The sequence below is a fragment of the Ambystoma mexicanum genome, chromosome 12 (assembly GCF_040938575.1).
Source record: "Ambystoma mexicanum isolate Mex_15411 chromosome 12, UKY_AmexF1_1, whole genome shotgun sequence".
Lineage (NCBI taxonomy): Eukaryota > Metazoa > Chordata > Amphibia > Caudata > Ambystomatidae > Ambystoma > Ambystoma mexicanum.
Window position 1 is genome coordinate 1,168,838,252 of NC_090936.1, and position 18,318 is coordinate 1,168,856,569.

An 18,318-nucleotide genomic window follows, 5' to 3' on the forward strand; every position below is an offset into this window, starting at 1 on the left:
ATGCAAGGCTTTACCAGTCTTCATGTTCCGGCAATCAAGGGAGAGAAGGGCAACAAATCTGTGGATTTATTTTTTGGGTGGATGTAAACTGCAAGCATTAAAGATGTAGACACTCTTACCCGCAGATTTGCTTTAAATTATATGGTGTCGCATCTGCTGTCGATCCCAGTGGCCATCCCGTCACATATAACATTAATAGACATAGTAAACAGACTCATCCATCTTGTGGAACAAGCTTTGAATTAGGTCTATTAATAAAACCATGGCGTTTTGGCCGGCAAAGGTAAGGAAAAAACTCCAGTGTAGCAACACAAAATGTACCAAGCAGAATGAAAAGCTCTATAAAGCAACATTCAGTAAATCTTCCAAAAAACAGTTCCACTGGCTCTTAGGATGCTCCGACAACAGAGCTTCACCAGAATACACTTGCTCTGGCTTACGGAGCAGCTGACTGGTATCAGGGGCCTTCCAAAATGCATCTTCAGGAGCACTGTCAGAGTATGTATGAAAGTAGTATGGCTCCACAAACGTTAGAAAGATAGGATGGTTGGCCCCATATCCCCTTGGCTAGATCATTTCTTCACAGACTGCCTGTGTAGGAAAGAATCAGATTTACAAATGCCTCGATATTATTTCTCTCACAAGCCTAAGAATGATATACCATTGAGGGTCCTTGCACTGAAAAATGCGTTCCCACTTCGGGTACCCAGAACTCTAAAGGGCACAAGAGTTTTTGGGTATACAATAAAAAGGCATTTGTCCCTTCAGGAGGCTCTTCATCTATCAAACAAACTTGAAAAATCAGCAGTTCAATTAGCGGTCACGGTTCCAAATGGCACGAATTGATTTATACAAACTTTGGATCCTGTCAGCTTCTTAACAATTAACAAGATCAGAGGCCACTCTGAGGCTAGGAGAGTTTTAAGGGCAAACTATTATTATTATTTATTTATTTTTTAACAGCACCACAATATCGCAAAAACGGTTTGGAAATCCCACCAAAAAAAAAAAAAGGGACTTTCTTATTTCACTTGCCAAAGAAATGTCTCCTGAATAAACCAATGACTGGCACCTACCAACTCATGGGGTGAAAAGGGACTGGCAGAGAAACAGTCCCCTGCTACTTTTTCACCATGACACAATTTTCCAAGTTTGATGACTTAGGAAAATTTGCAAGAACTGGTGCCACTTATTTTTGAAAGCGTGTTCCCCAAAAATGTTCAATACTCCACGATTTGGCCCCACTTTCAGCTGAATGTGTGTCATTGAATCCTTTTCACTTTTCAGATTCCCGTGTTCACGTTTTCAGATAGGGACCTTCTACTGGAATTTGCTGCTCAGTGAATCAAAATGATATTTCAGCAGGAATGCTACTACTTGAATGGTATTCTTTGTGATTTTGTTTTTAATGTGGGGAGGCAACAGGGAGCATCTACCTGTTGCCTCCCCACCCACTCTCCAAAATAACCCCAACACCCTTCATAACCCTAACCCTTTACCGAACCCCTCCCTAACCCTTTACCAAACCCCTCCCTCCCCACTTACCTGCTGGACTGGAGATTTGTGCTGCAGTCTCAGCGCTCCTCCAGTCTCCCAGCCGCCATAGAAAAGGGAAAGGGCCTTAGTCCCTTTTCCCTATGGTGGTGGCCATGTTTTTTCCAATTGCACCCCCCCCCCCCGGGAGATTGTCTGTGCAAGCAATGCCATTCTCTAGAGGGTGGAAAAATAAAAAATGTGCACAACGTTTAAACCCTGGGGTGCGAATGGCTTTCACCTCCACAGTGGTGGGTGGCTATGGTCGGTAACGGCCCACACAGCCTTCGCCGAGGCCCTCACTATGCTTGTGCCTACCATGGCTCGGGCAGGCGTGCCATTACCGGCCATAGCCGCCCGCAACTGTGGGGCTGACCATCATAATCACCATGCCTACACAGGACCAAACTGGTGCAGCTGCAGTCTGTGAGGCAACCTCATACATCTACAGTTGCAGTAATTAGACTTTTGCTCACATTGGCCACCAACCTCAGCATCCTGTTTCATCTGTTTTTCTTCCAACACCCGATGATGCTCTTCCTTCTGGTGCTCAAATTCTGATTTAAGGAATGTATGTTCATACCGCAGCTTGTTGTACTCAGTCCTATACCTTTCCACCTCCTAAAAAGGACAAGCAAACAGAACATGAGTTCTCAACATTTCTTACTGATACGTTTGTAAAGAATGGAGGATTTGAGGTGTTTGCCTTATTTAAACATGTAGGTAATCTGTTGTAGACACAGGACTAGCCCCCACTGTTCCTGCAAGCCCGGTCCTTCATGTTGTGTTTGTTCAGGTTTATTAGACATTCACAGAGTTAAACCATATCGTTTTCAAACCTACACTTGGAAAATTAAAAAACACAAATAATCTTCTTGCTATGCCTTTTAGGGTAAAATCTAGATCATGGATAGGACGAGTAACACGCAGGTCCCTAATGCTCAATCATTTTGCCACCCATGACAGCCTTGCTCAGAGGCAGTTCCCACAGTGGATTTCTTTCCCACAGTGGTTTTTACCGCAAATCGGCAAGAACATCCGTGAAGGAGTTTTCTGGGATTTTCAAGTAACCCAGCTGAAGCTTAGACAGGACATTGTGTGCATTCTAAATGTGGCAAATGGGTGTTCCCATTCTTTACTGAAAGTTTATTCAAGTCACTTGTCACCCTTAATTTTCGGGCAGAATACCTTTTCTTCAGTGTGTTTATGAAAGTTTTAAATGAATAAATGCCCCAAATATGGTCGGAAACGGCATTTTGAATAGGAGACTACAAATGCATATGAATGGCAGCAGTAAACAGCAGTGCAGCTCCAGGAAAGATGCTTCAAGTTTGGCTTCTGCATGACAAAACATCTCTGCTGCCCCCATGTTGTGGCTGGTCTTCCATTTTGCTTTTTGACAGCACCTACCTCCGGGAATGCAAATCCCAGCATTTATTGTTGAACGTTTTGAAGTTTAGTGTTTTTCTGTACTCATTTGGGTCATAGCAACATTAGGCATTTAGGAGTGTTGGGGAAGCCAGGGGGGCAAGAGAAAAAGCCTTGCTCTAAAACTGGTGAGATTCCTCCTAGCTGGTTTAAACATGCATCAATGCCCCATATTTAGGCCAGTCGGCAAGAATGCGTCCTACTTTAGCTAGGAGGATTTGCTTCCAGTGGGCTGTTGAATTTATGCCATCTTTACGGAAAATTGGAATATGCCATTTGCATATGCTTCAGTCTGTGATAGAGAGAAGCAAGTCATTTTAAGGCCACCTGATGTGGATTCCATGAACATTTAGGTAATCGCCGAAGATACTGATTCAGAAGTTGGTGTAGGGCATTTCGAGTAAAACCAGAGTGGTAAATGTTTTTATCTTGAGGTCATCTTTGTTGCTTGTGATCACACACGTCTTTGCACTCTATTCATCATTGTGTCAGTTGTGCGATCTGCTCAGAGTATCCCTTGTTGAGAAAACAGAGATATTGATTCCAAGATCCCAGAGAGACCATCAGCGTTTTCTCACCCAAGACTACTTGTAGACCCGTATGTGGAGTACGAATTCCCAGTATGAACATAAATTATGGTAGACTTACTGCGATATGGAGATTGAAAAATCCAAACTGTTTAGATTTAGTTTAGACGTGCCACTCTGCAAACCATACGCCAGGACCAAATCAAACACGGGACACTATAGAAGGAAGAACGGACAATAAAACTACTCAACAACCAGAGATCACCTAAAACCACCTAACTTTGGTCTCTCTTGGGTGAAGCATGGGCTAATGGTAAGAGCCAAATAATCAATCCAATTGGCGCAGCTGAATGGATGGATTGCCTGCAGACCCGTAATGCACCCGAGAATGAGGAGTATTCTCTCCACTTAGTGGTTGCCTTCCTCCTTCCACATGTATTGATGTGTCATAGTAATCAATACTGGGCAAGATCAAGCAGTAGAAATCTTCACGAGGTCTGGGCCCAAACGGGCCGGCCAATGTAGTGATCAAGAGCTAACCAGAGTCTTGGGTTAAATTATTAACTATTTTGTTTAAGAAAGTGCTCTTTGGAGGAAATATTCCATCCTCATGGCAGATGGCCATTCTAGTGCCCGTGTTAAAAAAAGGGAAGAAATTAGATCCTAATAACTATAGGTTATTATCTATGTTGGATGCTACTGGTCATCTATTTGCGTCCCTACTACTCACCGAGCTACAATCATGGGCAGATAAAGCATGTATCCTTTGCAAGTTCCAAAGTGGTTTCAGGAGCGGGTCCTCCTCCACACATAACCTCATTATTATGGACATCTTGCAGACCAGGACCATGAAGACTGGTAATCCACCTTATATGCATTGTACGTCGATTTTTTGTACGTCGATTTTAAAGCCGCTTTCGATTCTATACAAAGGGGGAAACCATGGACTAAATTAAAGGTCATGGGCTGCCCATAGAGTCTGTTTTATTACCTCAGACTATTAGATCATAACACATCTGAAATACTTAAACTGGACCAGGAGGGCCACATGACAGATCAGGTAATGCAGAACAGAGGGGTGAAACAAGGTTGCAGCTCCTCTTATCTACAACCTATATGTATATGATATCCCAGAGGCGATTTCATCATCCCAAAATTGCCCGGCCAAAATTGGCCAGGCATCTTGCCCAGTTCGTGCATACGCAGATGACCTGGTCATCTTCGATTATACATTTAGTGGTAGAAGCAGATCAGCACTAGCGGAGTATGTGCATCATAATGTCTGATGATTAATCTGGGAAAGACCCAAAATCAGAGGTTTACAAGCAAGAAAACGACAGTTCTCACTATCGATGGGGCTGAAATTTTGTACGCTCCGTACTATAAATATATTGGGATTGAATTTGATCCGAACTGCGACTATACTACATGCAAATAGGCGTGCAATGCAAACACCGCTCAGGTTACCGCGCTGATTTCCAATTTTACGAATAATCAAGGAGGTTATACTTGGTGGGGTACCCGTCAATTGTATATTCAAGTCCTTACCCCATGACCACTTACGGCTTAGAAGCCCTGCTACATATTGTTTTGAAATGGCTGCAGTTCATCAAAAGGTAAACATTGGCAGAAGATCCTGGGCCTACCGGTCTGTATCCCGATGGCTCTCATACAATTGGAGTTTTGCTTTTAGCAATTGTATTAAAAAAAAAAAAAAATTTAAAAAAAAAGAGCTGCTCTTTACCTGAAGATGTGCTTTTGCACAAAGAATGCCTTACTGGCAGCCATCCGTCAGGAAACATCGAAATACCATCCCTCATGTGAACTGAAGGATATTATGGACAAATTCTTCATTAAATTATGCTGGACTCCCATAGGGGGGAAGATCTGGTGGGAATGCAGAACTCCCTAGCAAAGCAAAATGAACTGGGACTGGTTGGAGTACTATGCCCATTTGAGTACACTAAAATAATATCAGTTTGACACGCATAGGCTGTACACATTTGAGAAGCCTCGGGGCTACCTCAATCTCTGCCCATCTAAGAGACTTAGGCGCTTCATAATTTTACTGAGAGTAGCCGAACTTCCCACCTTGACTGCGACAGGCATTATCAATAAGATCCCTAAGGAAGAGCGGTATTGCTGACTATGTAAAAAACACGAAATTCCAGAGTCAGCTACACACCTTTTGCCTGAATGGTATACATTGTCTCAAACGTATGAGCATTATATGGTCAATTATGCCCATAACTTGGAAACAATTGGGGAGCTGTCCTTTTGGCTCTATTGCAGTAATACTACAAGCATTCGATGGTTTCCTGCACTGTATAATGTTTGGCTGAAAATTGAAATGGTGTTGGGCATCTCAATATAAGTAAGCTGATGTGTCCTAATTAAAATGAGCACTTTTCTCATTAGTATTGAGTAGATAAGGGGGAATATTCCTCACTCGACGGTGATGTTAGGGGCTGTATTCTGTATAACAGCCACTTAAACGCATGAGCTGTAGATTCCCACTTCTTCTCTGGCTGTTATACAGGCTCTTATATAAAAAAGGTATGCAATGAACTCTTGAGGTTTAAGGCAATGTGTATGTACAGTCACCTGTAGCTAGAAAGTACTGGTATGAGCTATGAATTGAACATAATTGCTCACAGTTTGATACGTATTGTTTTAGCCAATTCAGATATAGCTGGTTTATTCCGCTAATAGTTTTCTTCTTTTTATTTTAGTAAGTGGTTCTTTTTCCTCTAGTCCAAAGAAAAACCTTCGAAAGAAGGCAGGCATTCAGACCCAAACAATGTCCGACATCGATCAGGTTGAGACAGAAGAGGAAGAAGCAATCTCTCCCTAAGGACTAGCACTGGTGCAGCACGAAAGCCTAATGGTGAAGAGACATGGGAACTGCTGCCCCCAGAACCAGTATTACCAGGTGCGCTAACCAGATCAGAGAGAGTGAAGACGAGTACCACAGTCCACCAAGGGGCAAGGGGAGAGCCTGCAGCTGAGCATCAAACAGAGGGAGACAAAAAGGTGTGCACTTGAAGACCAGAAATTAAGCAATTAAATTAATAAAACTACTTGCTGGAATCGAAAGAGTCACAAAGCACCTTAGAGAAGAGCTATAGATACAGGGAAAACGCTGCATAGTTGGGTAGTGTGACCAAGTTTCCAAAGTGAAATGAATATTAGAGAACTGCTGCTTTCTGGGATATTGAGTACACACTCCAGAAGGAACTGAGAAAGCAAATTCTAACATACAACCCTTAAAATAATGTTTTGTTTAAACCTCATCAACACGGTCAATCATACTGAATTTCACAACTGCTTGCTGTGCTTATTTTATATGTTTTAAATGAAAGACATTAAAGTGAATTTTAAAGTAGCCCAGTTTGGAGTGAAGTAAATACTCAATTCTGACATGACAGTGCCCAGCCTTGGAAAGATGACACTTCAATTGACACTCCCTTGCTACAGGAAGCCTTAATGGATGCTGGAGGTTCCCGCATATTGACAGTCTTATCTCTGGCTGAGCCAAGAACAATGGCAGGCTGCCTACTGATCTCTACAGGGGAGCTTCCCTCTCCAGGAAGAGAATACCCTTTCCGGATCAAAGGAATGTGACAGTGGTTGCCCGTTGAAAGGAAAGTAACAAAGAAATTAAAAAAAAAAACCTGAAGACCCCACCTCAAATAGAGATGGTACTACATTTTAGAAGATAATAATTTCCAGATAAGTTTTCCAAATGAAAAATTGCATCCTCATAATTAGAAGACTCTACTACATGTTAAAAATTCAGTTGTAAGATAGTCTGGTTTTCCTGTCTCTGAAGGCAACAAGCAATGGACGATCAGACCGGATTCTCGATTCAATCCTAGATGGTTCAGTATGGCAATCATAAGAGCGACAGCAGAAGTACTGCACCGGGCCTGGCTGGAGAGGGATACTGAAGGACTCGTCATTTAACATGGGGAGAAGCATCTGCACAGTATGACCAGTACGCAATTTTCTCAGAATTCTCTCAGGCACAGTCTTTCTGGTGAGCGTCACAGCCAGAGAAATGGTGAACTAAAAGATTAGATAACTCACCCTCGGGTGAAGTGAGCAGCCAATATTGATATTTCTTGCCAATTTAATGCATTTCACTAAAAGAGGTGCAAAATGTCTGATACAAACATGGTTCAAACATTTTACATAAAGAACAATGTGAGATAAAGTACATTTGAATTTTCTGCGAGAAGATCAAGTCAAAGTATATTACGTGTTATGCAGATGTAGGCCTCATCAACAAATGTAACTCCATTATTAAGCATTAAGCTCCAATTGCTAGTGAAAATTATACCATGAGCATCATTTTCTGCATGGACTTGAAACGATTCACACTGCAAAAATCTTTTAAATCTGTCCTGTGCTTATACAGAGGTCAATTCTTAGAGCCATCAGTTCCAGAGGTAAACCGTTTGTGAAACAAAGCCGCCATTATAATAAGCAACTATTCCATCGGCTGAGAGGAACAGAAACAGTTGTGTGTATTCAGAGCATACGTGTCGATGTTATAAATACATAAAGTAAAACCCATGTTTTCCTGGAGTGCTACAGTTTAAGAGGGAAACCACATGAGAGCGATAGGCCTGCTCAAGTAAAAGACTGTTTCAAAAGGAAAGGATGACGATATAAGCCTTAAACCATAGCAATAAAAGTCTGCTTCATGGCCATATTTGTCCAGCACATGTTTTGCTTAATGATGAATTCCAACAAACATGTAATGCACAGCATTTAAATACAAATGCATTTAAAGATATAAAATAATGAAAGCGCATTATCATCTCTAATTTAAGTCCCATGCTCAATAAAAAAAAATAAAAAAAAGAAAAAAAAACACACTTGAATTCAGCAAAGCGCTGCGCTTCATATGTCTATAAAACACAATGGCCCTCATTACGACCCTTGCGGAAATCGAAAAACGATGGCGGAAATGCAATACCGCCATCGAATACCGCTCGTTGCGACTATGACCCGTCACCGTAAAGTACGATGCCATTAGCGACACCGTAGTGAACGCCAACGCTAACTGCACCAAGTACGCGCACGCGCGCCATGCAAAACCGTAATTACCACCATGGCGCAACGGTACGCGAATTCTGACCCTAGCGGACATTTACATAACGCCATCAAGCATGGCGGAAAGTACCATTCCGCCATGGCGAGAATTACGGCATCGTGAACCAACCGTAAATGGCCCAACTGAGTGCCTGTACACCACTCCCTGGCCACATTGCACAAGTCACCCACGCATGCCAACGAACAAATGAATGTAGGGGCTCCAAGTGCCTTGTGAGTGGCCATCCATATTTGGCATGTCACCATTGCCGTACTGATGCAGCACAGGCATGAGAAGGTTCAAGTACAGCAAAATGAACTGAAAGATGAGACAAAACAACAACAGGCCCCCATCGCCTGACACCAGTGTAAGGCAACATTCAAAGCAGTATCCTTAGGGAGACTGCACCAGCCCTGTACACATGCCAGTAAACAAACCAACCATCAGCATAAGCATGTACCACACAAGTTGGCAGAGTGACTGAGCAGCCAGGCTCATCTCAAGAGGGGCCAATGGGAGCTGCAGGGCACAGATGGCACGAATACAGAAGCTATTCCAATGGACATGACCTCAGTCTCCCTCCAAGAAACGCACGCAAACACAGGCACCTGTGACCAGCCATTTTCTGATAATCACATCATTCCACCAATCCACCTGGCTGACCGGCATCTGTTACACAAAAGCTAAACCCCCGCCCCTAAGCATGACATCATTAAAACAGTCATGATGGCAGCCCCTATCCCTGACCTTAGTGGGCTTCGTAGGCAAACGCGGCCAGTACAGTACCACGCAACTATACTCAGAAGCCGGAACCCAATGCAGATCTACTCACAATACATCGCTCCACAAATAGGAATATGCTACATTACTTACAAAGAATAACGCTACACGGTTAACATCAGACTAAAATTTTAATGCACATCAAATTCACCAAGCCCATACAGCTATTGGGTCATAAACCCCAAAATATCTACATTACTGTGGGCTGCATCCGCAATAAATGACCAGCTACTCCTTGTGTGACGCCCTGTTCCTTCATGGTACACAGGGGCTACATTCACGTTCAAAAAGGCAACATGGAAGCGCCTAGAACCGCAGGGCCGTCCCATTAGGTAGGCACTAGTCCAGCTGAAAGGTAGATATGTTGCTCCTAGCCACTAGTACTGCGTAAGGGCATGTGGCCCATTGGCGATCGTCCCATAAGATCGTAATGGTGCTCCACTGATTAACTCGAAGCAGCAGGTGTCGGGAGTAAAAGCCATCTGCAGGAGTGGCATACAGATGGCAGCGGCAAAAGGGGAGGAGATACCTGTCACCCAAATGAAATGAAAAAGAATAGTATGGCCATCAGAACTTCATTTGAATCACTCACTTCAATGATCACACCAAATCTACAGCCATATGCATGCTAGCCCACTCAAAAGGATTATTTCCACCCATGAATCACTTGCCAATCATAACAATATAAATCGAGGTGAAAACACTATTACAAACGAGTGTTTGTGTGCATGCGTCTGTTAAAACAGAATCCATGAGATGGGATTAGTAACGTGCATAGACACGTGTTGGAAGGCGCGTCGAGACAGGGAGGGTTCAACAAGGGCAGATAGACGATGGTCCCACTATGGCAGCTCTGCATCACATAGCGCAGGGGAAGGGGATAGATACCAAAAAGCCATGTACATGGCAAACTCTCTATTAAATCATCTGTCCATGCATCCATACATCATTCCCTCATCCCGGTATAAAAACGCATGATTATTAACTCACATTACATTTGAAATCTCCATTGAGTCTGTGCGTAATGCAGCCTGCAAAATCCACTGTGCTCCAGCCCGGAATTCTAGTGATGTGAAGTAACATGTATTTGGGAACGTCCTGCCTTATCGTCCACTACGCTATTGCGCATCCCATACTATTCATATCAATCATTGCATTCTCGCCATGGCCCCTGTCCCAAGGACATTAAACAATAGAACGTTATATTTGCAGTCAGACCTGTGGGCGTCTCCTCGCCGCTAGCTGAAAACCGAAAGCGCTGTCCTTCGAATTCCTCATTTGCAACATCACGTCGAAAAGGCATCCGTGGGCGCTCGAAATCACAAAATCATCCATGTAGTGCGGCAGTGTGTGAAAATGGCAACTGGCTTCACTCACAAATGGGACGCCCCGCCCGTCGGTGAACCTCGGTACAGTGCTCGCCCAAAGGGGATTGCAGCTGGCACAGGTGGAATGAATCACCACAGGTGGAGGCTATACACAGCCTGAAAACACATAAATTGCACACCCAACCCCCTCCCACAACCACACCCACTCCAAAATGCTACCGGCAGGACTAGCGATGTTGGGCCTGGGGGACCTGATAGCACTGCAAGTACTCCAACTTCAAGAAGAAGACGAACACCAACTACTACAACAACCGGCCGCACAGAGGAGACGCAGGAGGAGGAGGAGGGCAAGGCAGGGCCAGCAAGGCCCACCAGCACAGCCACTACCACCACGCAGGCAGCCCGCAATCCCACGCCTCCGAGCTCATCTGTTCAACCTCACTGATGAGCAGATCCACACCCTCTACCGTTTGGACCGGGACACCATAATCTCCATTGTGGACATGACACACGCTGACCTTGTCAGCATGATAGATAGCCCAACCGCCATCCCACCCCTACTGAAGGTGGTGTCTGTACTCCACTTCCTGGCCACAGGCACCTACCAGCACACAGTCGGACAGTTGCATGGCATTTCACAGCCACTGTTCTCACGGACACTATTGCAAGTGCTCGATGCCCTCCTGAAGCACGCAGACGACTACATCTCTTTACCACGCTCGGAGCAGGAGATTACAAACACAAAAGTTGGATTCCATGCACTGGCCGGCATACCGGGTTGCATTGGTGCCATCGACTGCACCCATGTGGAATTGGTTGTCCCACATGCCATGGAGGCCCAGTACCGCAACCGGAAGCAATATCATTCTCTTAATGTACAGATGGTGTGTGACTCCAACAGGATCTTTACACATTGTTGTGCCCGATTTCCTGGATCAACCCATGATTCTATGGTCTTGAGGAACTCTACAATACCACGCTACATGGAGCGACACGCAGGGAACAGATCCTGGCTACTCGGTGAGTCTCATTCCATGCATGATAATGTGGGGTATGTGATGCGGCAATGACCTGGCAGGAAGGGGGGGGGGATGCGTACGTAGCAATGTCATTCCACAAACATCCTTTCTTGTCCACATACAGGTGATGCCGGGTATCCACTGAAGAGATGGCTCCTTACACCACTCCGGAACCCACAGGACCAGCATGAGGACTACAACCATGCCCACTCACGTACCCGTGTAGTCATAGAACAGGCATTCGGCCTACTGAAGGCTCGTTTCCGCTGCCTCAGCAGGTCTGGCGGGGCACTCCTGTACCGCCATGAGAAGGTTGCAAAGATAGTCATGGCATGTGTCATGCTACACAACATGTGCGTACGTAGAAATGTGCCCATGCCCCCTGACGCAGAACTGCACGCACCTGAAGATGGTCATGATGAGGCTGGGGATGTGGCAGCACCTCAGGGAGTCCGCGAGGCACAGGAGGCCCGTGAAATTCGTCAGAGTATCATAGATTCATGCTTCTAGCACTCACGCCTGGTGGCTGATACATGGACACGGGACTTGTGGCACTGTGTGTGTCTGGAACATGCACAATGTGGACTGTACGCCTATAAAGGCCTCGTACACAAAGATCAATGTCCACACATCTCATTGGATGATTATGAAATGTTTATAGCATATGTGAAATTATATTACACACCCCATCGACCCGCCACCCAAGAAAGCCCAACACCCCCCCTCCACTCTCCTACCTCCCCCCCGAACACCAGTGTCCAAAGATGCTCATTGTCAGTGGGCAGACGCTATTGCAAACCCCCTCTCCGGGTATCAGGGGCACCCCTGCCTGTGGAGCGCAGGTTCCTCCCAGATCTACGTTGGGGGCTGCCCTGGACGGAACTTGCAACGGATGATGTCTCTGCCTGCTCACGTCCATGCATGTCCCTAAGGGTTTGTGAGAGCTCAGTGAGCACACGGCGCACAGCGGCAAGTTCAGCACATACGTCTTTGGACGTCGCATGCAGTTCCCCCTTCAGGCTCTCGGTGCTTCTCTCCATTTGTACCCTCAGGCTCTCGGTGCTTCTCTCCATTTGTACCCTCAGGCTCTCGGTGCTTCTCTCCATTTGTGCCCTAAGTGTCTCAGTAGATGTTTCTATGGCTGCCTTAGTACCCCCACATTCATCAGCATGGTCCTTGAGGAGCGTGGCCAGTTGCTGCTGTTGCACGATCACCTGGTCGAGGGACTGTTGCCTCTGCTGTGCCATGGCCATTTGCGGTGGTGTCACAGAGGGGCTGATCAACTCATGTTGCCTTGCCACAGGGCTTGTGGGGGATGGCCAGTCGTCGTCTTGTGGGTGCCCCTGCGTGGTATCCTCATGGTGTAGGGGATGAAACAAACAGGGGGATTGAGGCAGGTCATGGATGGGTCCTACATCGACAGCACCGTTGTCTGTGTCGGAGCATGCTGGCATTAATGCAGTGTCACCTATGGTGCTGCTGCCATCAGAAGCAGTGCCTTCTGTGGCATCCATTGGGGGGACCTGTGGTGCTGCTGTTGTGGGCATGCTGGCTGCTGGGGTGCCTGTTGAAGTCCCCTCCTGTGTGCTGCCACTTGATTTGGGCTGCTGCCGTGTCTTGATCCGTGCAGCTGAGGTGGAGGGTCTTTGGCCGTTGGTCTTGGCCCTCTTTGCAGGTGTGCTGGTAGGGGTGTCCTGCAGCTCGTCGTTTGACTCGGACCCTGTGGTGGAGTAAAGGAGGGCGAGCGTTATTTATGGGTCTGTGGAAATTGGAATGGCAATGTATCACATGCATTGGGGTGGTACCTGAGGGTGATTTGGGTCAGGGCCTTGGAGGTGGTTTCATTTCTGTGTGGATTGAGGATGCAGTTGTTTTGCAGCCTGCAGTTAGGGTGTGCATGCTGCACGTGTAGAGGGTGTTTTTAGGATTTTTAATTATTTATGTATTTAATGTGACTTTTAAAGTGCGCTATCAGGCCAATGTATGTGGCCGTTCTCCTGGACATGTGTTTCTGTTGCACTATGTGGCCACATGGTACTTCACATGATTGGACATTGTGGATTTAGCATTGTTTTATTTGGCCCACCTACCTGATTCTTCGGATGTCTGCACTCCTTTCTCCATCCCTCCGACTCCCTCTATGCTCTCCATTCCAATGGTGGAGGCACAGATTTCTTCCCAGGGGGTCAACTTGATGGGTGATTCCGAACCTCCCCCGGTAGCTGTGGCAATGTTACGGTTGGCTGATAGTATGCTCCGTACGCGTATCCGCAAGTCGTTTCATCGCTTTCTGCATTGCTGTGGGTTGCGGGGTGCGGTCCCCACCGCACTTACCCGCTGTGCCACCAGGGCCCATGTGGCCTTCTTGTTCGCAAGTGCCGTCCTGGTCATTTGCGTCGAGAAGACGACGGCAGCATTCTCCTGGAGGGTCTCTGTGAGCATGGTGAGTTCCTCATGGGAGAAGTGGACCTGCCGCTTGCGGTCGCACGCTTTTTTTGCTACTTTTCCCATTTTGTTTGTTTTAACTAGGGTGGCTGTCGGGTTGGGATGTGTCTCAGGGTCGGATTTTTAATGGTTGTGTTGGGATTCTGATTTAATAGGTGTACGGCGTGCTGTTTCCCGTTCCGGCCCCATGTTTTTACTTCCGTTTCCGTATATTTACGGTCACCGTATTTTGCGATTGGCGCTCATTACGGTGACCGCTATGATGGGTGGCGGAATTGCACCTAGGGCGCCGTACGACGGCGGAGAGGGGCGTTTTGGGGACATTTCCGCCATCGCGGACTTTGCACTTCCGCCATGGCGTAATGCTCGTGCCCGATGGGTCATAATTGGCCGCACTTTACTCCATCGTGCAATGGCGGAAACGCTATTTACGCTATGGCGGTCGGGTCAGTTACTTTCCGCCAGGGTCGTAATGAGGGCCAATGTATTATGTGTAAATTGCTACTACATTTACATATTTCAAAAACGTATGCTTGTAACCACAAAAACCTTAAAAGGAGACCTATGGATTTTCTTGCGATTCCAAATATATTAGCCTCACTAATGGTGCAGGTTCATACAAGAAATTATAAGGGACATTTCGGTTCAAGTTGATCATGATTCTGGAGTGGAGGAGAGAAATACATCCCCTTGTCACATAGAAAATATGTTGGGCCAATCAAATAAGGGAGGAGAATTGGAGTGCCAGTAGCAGAAGAGAATCCATCATAGGCTACATGCAATCAGGAAGTTGGGAGATTTCTTGGTAAAACTGCAGAGTAAGGTGGCTTGTCTTATGAGAGCAGTGTCGCTGGGGCTCCACCTGGACGCTGCTGATGGAACTCCTTAAGGTGGCCTTTTCAAGAGGGAGCAAAATACAGAAGCCTTTCCAAAGCACAACCCAATTGCCCAAGAGGGATTTTGGAAGCAGGGGCCAGGCTGGGAGCAGAGCTCACCAGGAAGACCTGCCTGGAACAGTTAATATTCCTAGCTGTACTGGGCATTTAAAAAGACAAACCGAAATCAAGTAAACCATTCCCAGTGCATTTAGATATAGGTCCCAACAAGTTAAAACACAGATCACAATTGAAGGTTTTGGGGGGGAATCCTTTACAAGCTATTCGACTAAGTGGGGAAAGGGCCTGTAATAGGAACTTTGCGGAAATATATTTAAATAGAATGTCCTACAATGTAAAATTGTGCCAGGCATATTATTCTCTGACAGTAGCCAAATATGAATTAATCCCAGAGTTTTCACAGGCCCAATTTACATCTGGGATTGTAGCCATGGTTAACATGGCGCACGAATTTGCAGGGATTGACAGTCTATTTGACTTGGGGAAACCATAGTGAACATAAAAAGAATAACCCTGAAGGGATTTTCAAATGCCTTAAAGTGCAACAGGAAGGAGGCTAGTTTCTCCCCTTGATTGCCAAGAAAATATAGTACATTTAAAAAACCAATGTCATTTTGCCAAATAACATAAGGCAGAAAAGAAAGGAGTCTGCCTTAAGTGGACTCTGAAGGTCAATTATAATGAAGTGGGGATGGCTTTTCTACCGCATGGTTATACTCATGTGCGTGTGGCCCTTGAAATTAATATATTGTGTTCTCCAAAAGATTCAATTCCAAACCCAAACTCGTAAATAAAGTGTGCAAACGTACCCTACCCAATACCATGCTCATCTAGAAACTAACAGTGCCCAACATTTAGAGTAGAAAGAGAAATGCTAAGCCAATGTTTTTCTTGGATGCCAACACTGGTTGATTGCATCAGAGAAACTAAATGAATTATAGATTGTAAAGTTATCAGAATGTTTTGGACTTTCTTGGAAATGTGATGCCCACAAGCTCTGATAAATTGAATGTTCATATTGGAAAGACAGAATATTTTGTCTACAATAGTTTGTGTGACTAGTGTGGAGCAGATAATCATTAGTATGAATTCAAATATTTCATGTGGGCCTCTAGTTCGATCCCTCCTAGACAGCCAATGCTGGTAGAGGACTCCTACTGCAGAAGGGTACCATCATTAGACATGATAGGGTCAGTAGAATTACCTCGTTAAGAAGACCCCTTTCAGCCTGGGGTGGGAAGCCAACCAGGTTGAAAGCCAGAGCTAGTCCTACCCCAGAGGGAAAGGCGGCACTTGGAGGGCCCAAATCCCTTTCCCTCCCATATGTACCAGCATAATTGAATATGGTACCACTCTTGATCACCCCATACCTCCAGGATCCAAATTTTGGCCAGTCTCTTTTTTCTAGAGTATTACCACTACAAGCAACCCCAGCAGTGGACCAAAGAGCAAGCAGGTCTCATGAGCCGCTCAAGACATGCCCAATTCCAATGCAACCCAGCCGGCAATGAACTTCCATGAATAGCTTTGAGTTGCCAAACCGGAGGGCCTTACAAAGATTCATGTGACATACAGAATAATTAGAACACATCTAGGACACATTTATATGAAATGGCTCAGACATAATGGGTACAAAGTTAAAGTGTGCATCTCATGTGGAAGTTGGATTTGCAGTGCGCTGTGCACTCGCTCCCGGTTCCTCCCACAGGTAGCTCCTGCCTACTGGCTTTAGATCCTGCTCATCGAATCTTAATTTCAAACCCTGTTAATGTTTGCTTCATTAATTTGGAGACAAAGCTAAAATTACCAAGCCGAATTGCCTTGCAAACAAGCAACAAACAGCTTTTAGATGCCTTCACCTTGAGACCCTAAACTCTTTATGATGCAAAAAAGAAATGGCACTTTATCAAAATGTTTGAAAAATATTTCGCGTGCAGAAAGAAACCAGTTTACCAAAAATATATTTTTCTGTTCCATAGAAGCACCCTTAAGAGATACTACTGTGTATTTTTGCTCTTACCTGGTGAAACACGGTTTTATTGTGACACCAGGTTTCAGCAGTGTCTACATATTACCTGCATTGCACTCCTACTACATTAGCCAGGACAAGTTAAGCCATCAAAGCACAGAGGAAGCACAAGAGGAATCCTTCCAGGATTCCAGAGGCAGCATCCAGAGGCGCGGAACCTGCTCTTCTGAACACCTGTGAAGGACTGCTCCCATCCCTGGATTCCAACTCCCCAGCTGTCCTCATCCTTCTTGATCTCTCTTCTGCATTTGACACAGTCCACCACTCCATCCTCATACAATGGCTCCACGGCGCCCTTGGTATCTGGTAGCGGGCACTGGACTGGCTGACTACCTTCCTTACTGACCGCTTCTCAAGTCATCCTGGGCACCTTCTCTCCTACTTCCTTCTCCACCTGTGGTGTCCCCCCAGGGCTCTATCCTCTCGCCTCGGCTCTTTTACATCTAACTCACTCAGCCGGCACTCCTTATCTCCTCCTTCTCCCCCAACTTCCAGTGTTATGCTGACGACAACTCTTCTTCAAACTTCCTGCTGACCTTCTTGCACCTTCCATCATCCCCGACTGCCTTTCGGCCACCCAGGCCTGGTGAACTTTCAACGCTCTTTGCCTCAATGCCAGCAAAACGGAGATCCTTCCCATTGGGACCCCTGCCCAGACTTCTTCCCTTCACTCTGGCCTTCCTCCATGGGCTCTCCCCCTGCTCCTTCTGAAGCCAGGAATCTTCGAGTCCTCTTCGACTCCTCTGTCTCCTTCCTCCCTCCCACTCAGGACACTGCCAAGAAGTCCCACTTTAAGCTCTTCATTCTCAAAGGAATTCTACCTATTCTCACCTTCCCCCAGAAGGTTGTTACCCGAGCCCTGGTTCTCTCTAGGCTTGACTATTGCAATAGCCTCCTCCTGAATTTTCTTCCACTCCGACCTCTCCAGCCAATCCAGAACAGGGCAACAAGACTTATCCTTGGTCTCAAGTCCAGGGGCTGCAGTTCTCCTGTCCTAAAAAGGTCACAGGCTCCTGGTTGCTTCACAGATTAAATTAAAATCCTTCTGCATCATCCACAAGGCTGTCTGGGGCCGGGGGCCACACTATCTGCAACTTACTCTTACTAAATATTCCCCCTTCAGACCCTTGTGCTCTTCTGGCACCAACTCTTTGTGTGTAAAGCGTTATGCTAAACAGAGGGCAGGAGGTTGATCGCTTTCCTTAGCTGGCCCCCTTCTTTGGAACAGCCCC

At 45.9% G+C, this 18,318-nt stretch overlaps 1 protein-coding gene across 4 annotated transcripts in view; it reads right to left on the reverse strand.

Annotated features, from left to right (window-relative positions):
* CEP83 (centrosomal protein 83) overlaps positions 1-18,318 on the reverse strand; it is a 284,641-nt gene that overhangs the window by 184,862 nt on the left and 81,461 nt on the right. For all 4 annotated transcript variants that reach the window (XM_069629801.1, XM_069629802.1, XM_069629804.1 and 1 more), the window contains exon 6: positions 2,023-2,154. In XM_069629801.1, the coding sequence (XP_069485902.1) occupies positions 2,023-2,154 (132 nt within the window). The remainder of the gene's footprint in view (positions 1-2,022; positions 2,155-18,318) is intronic.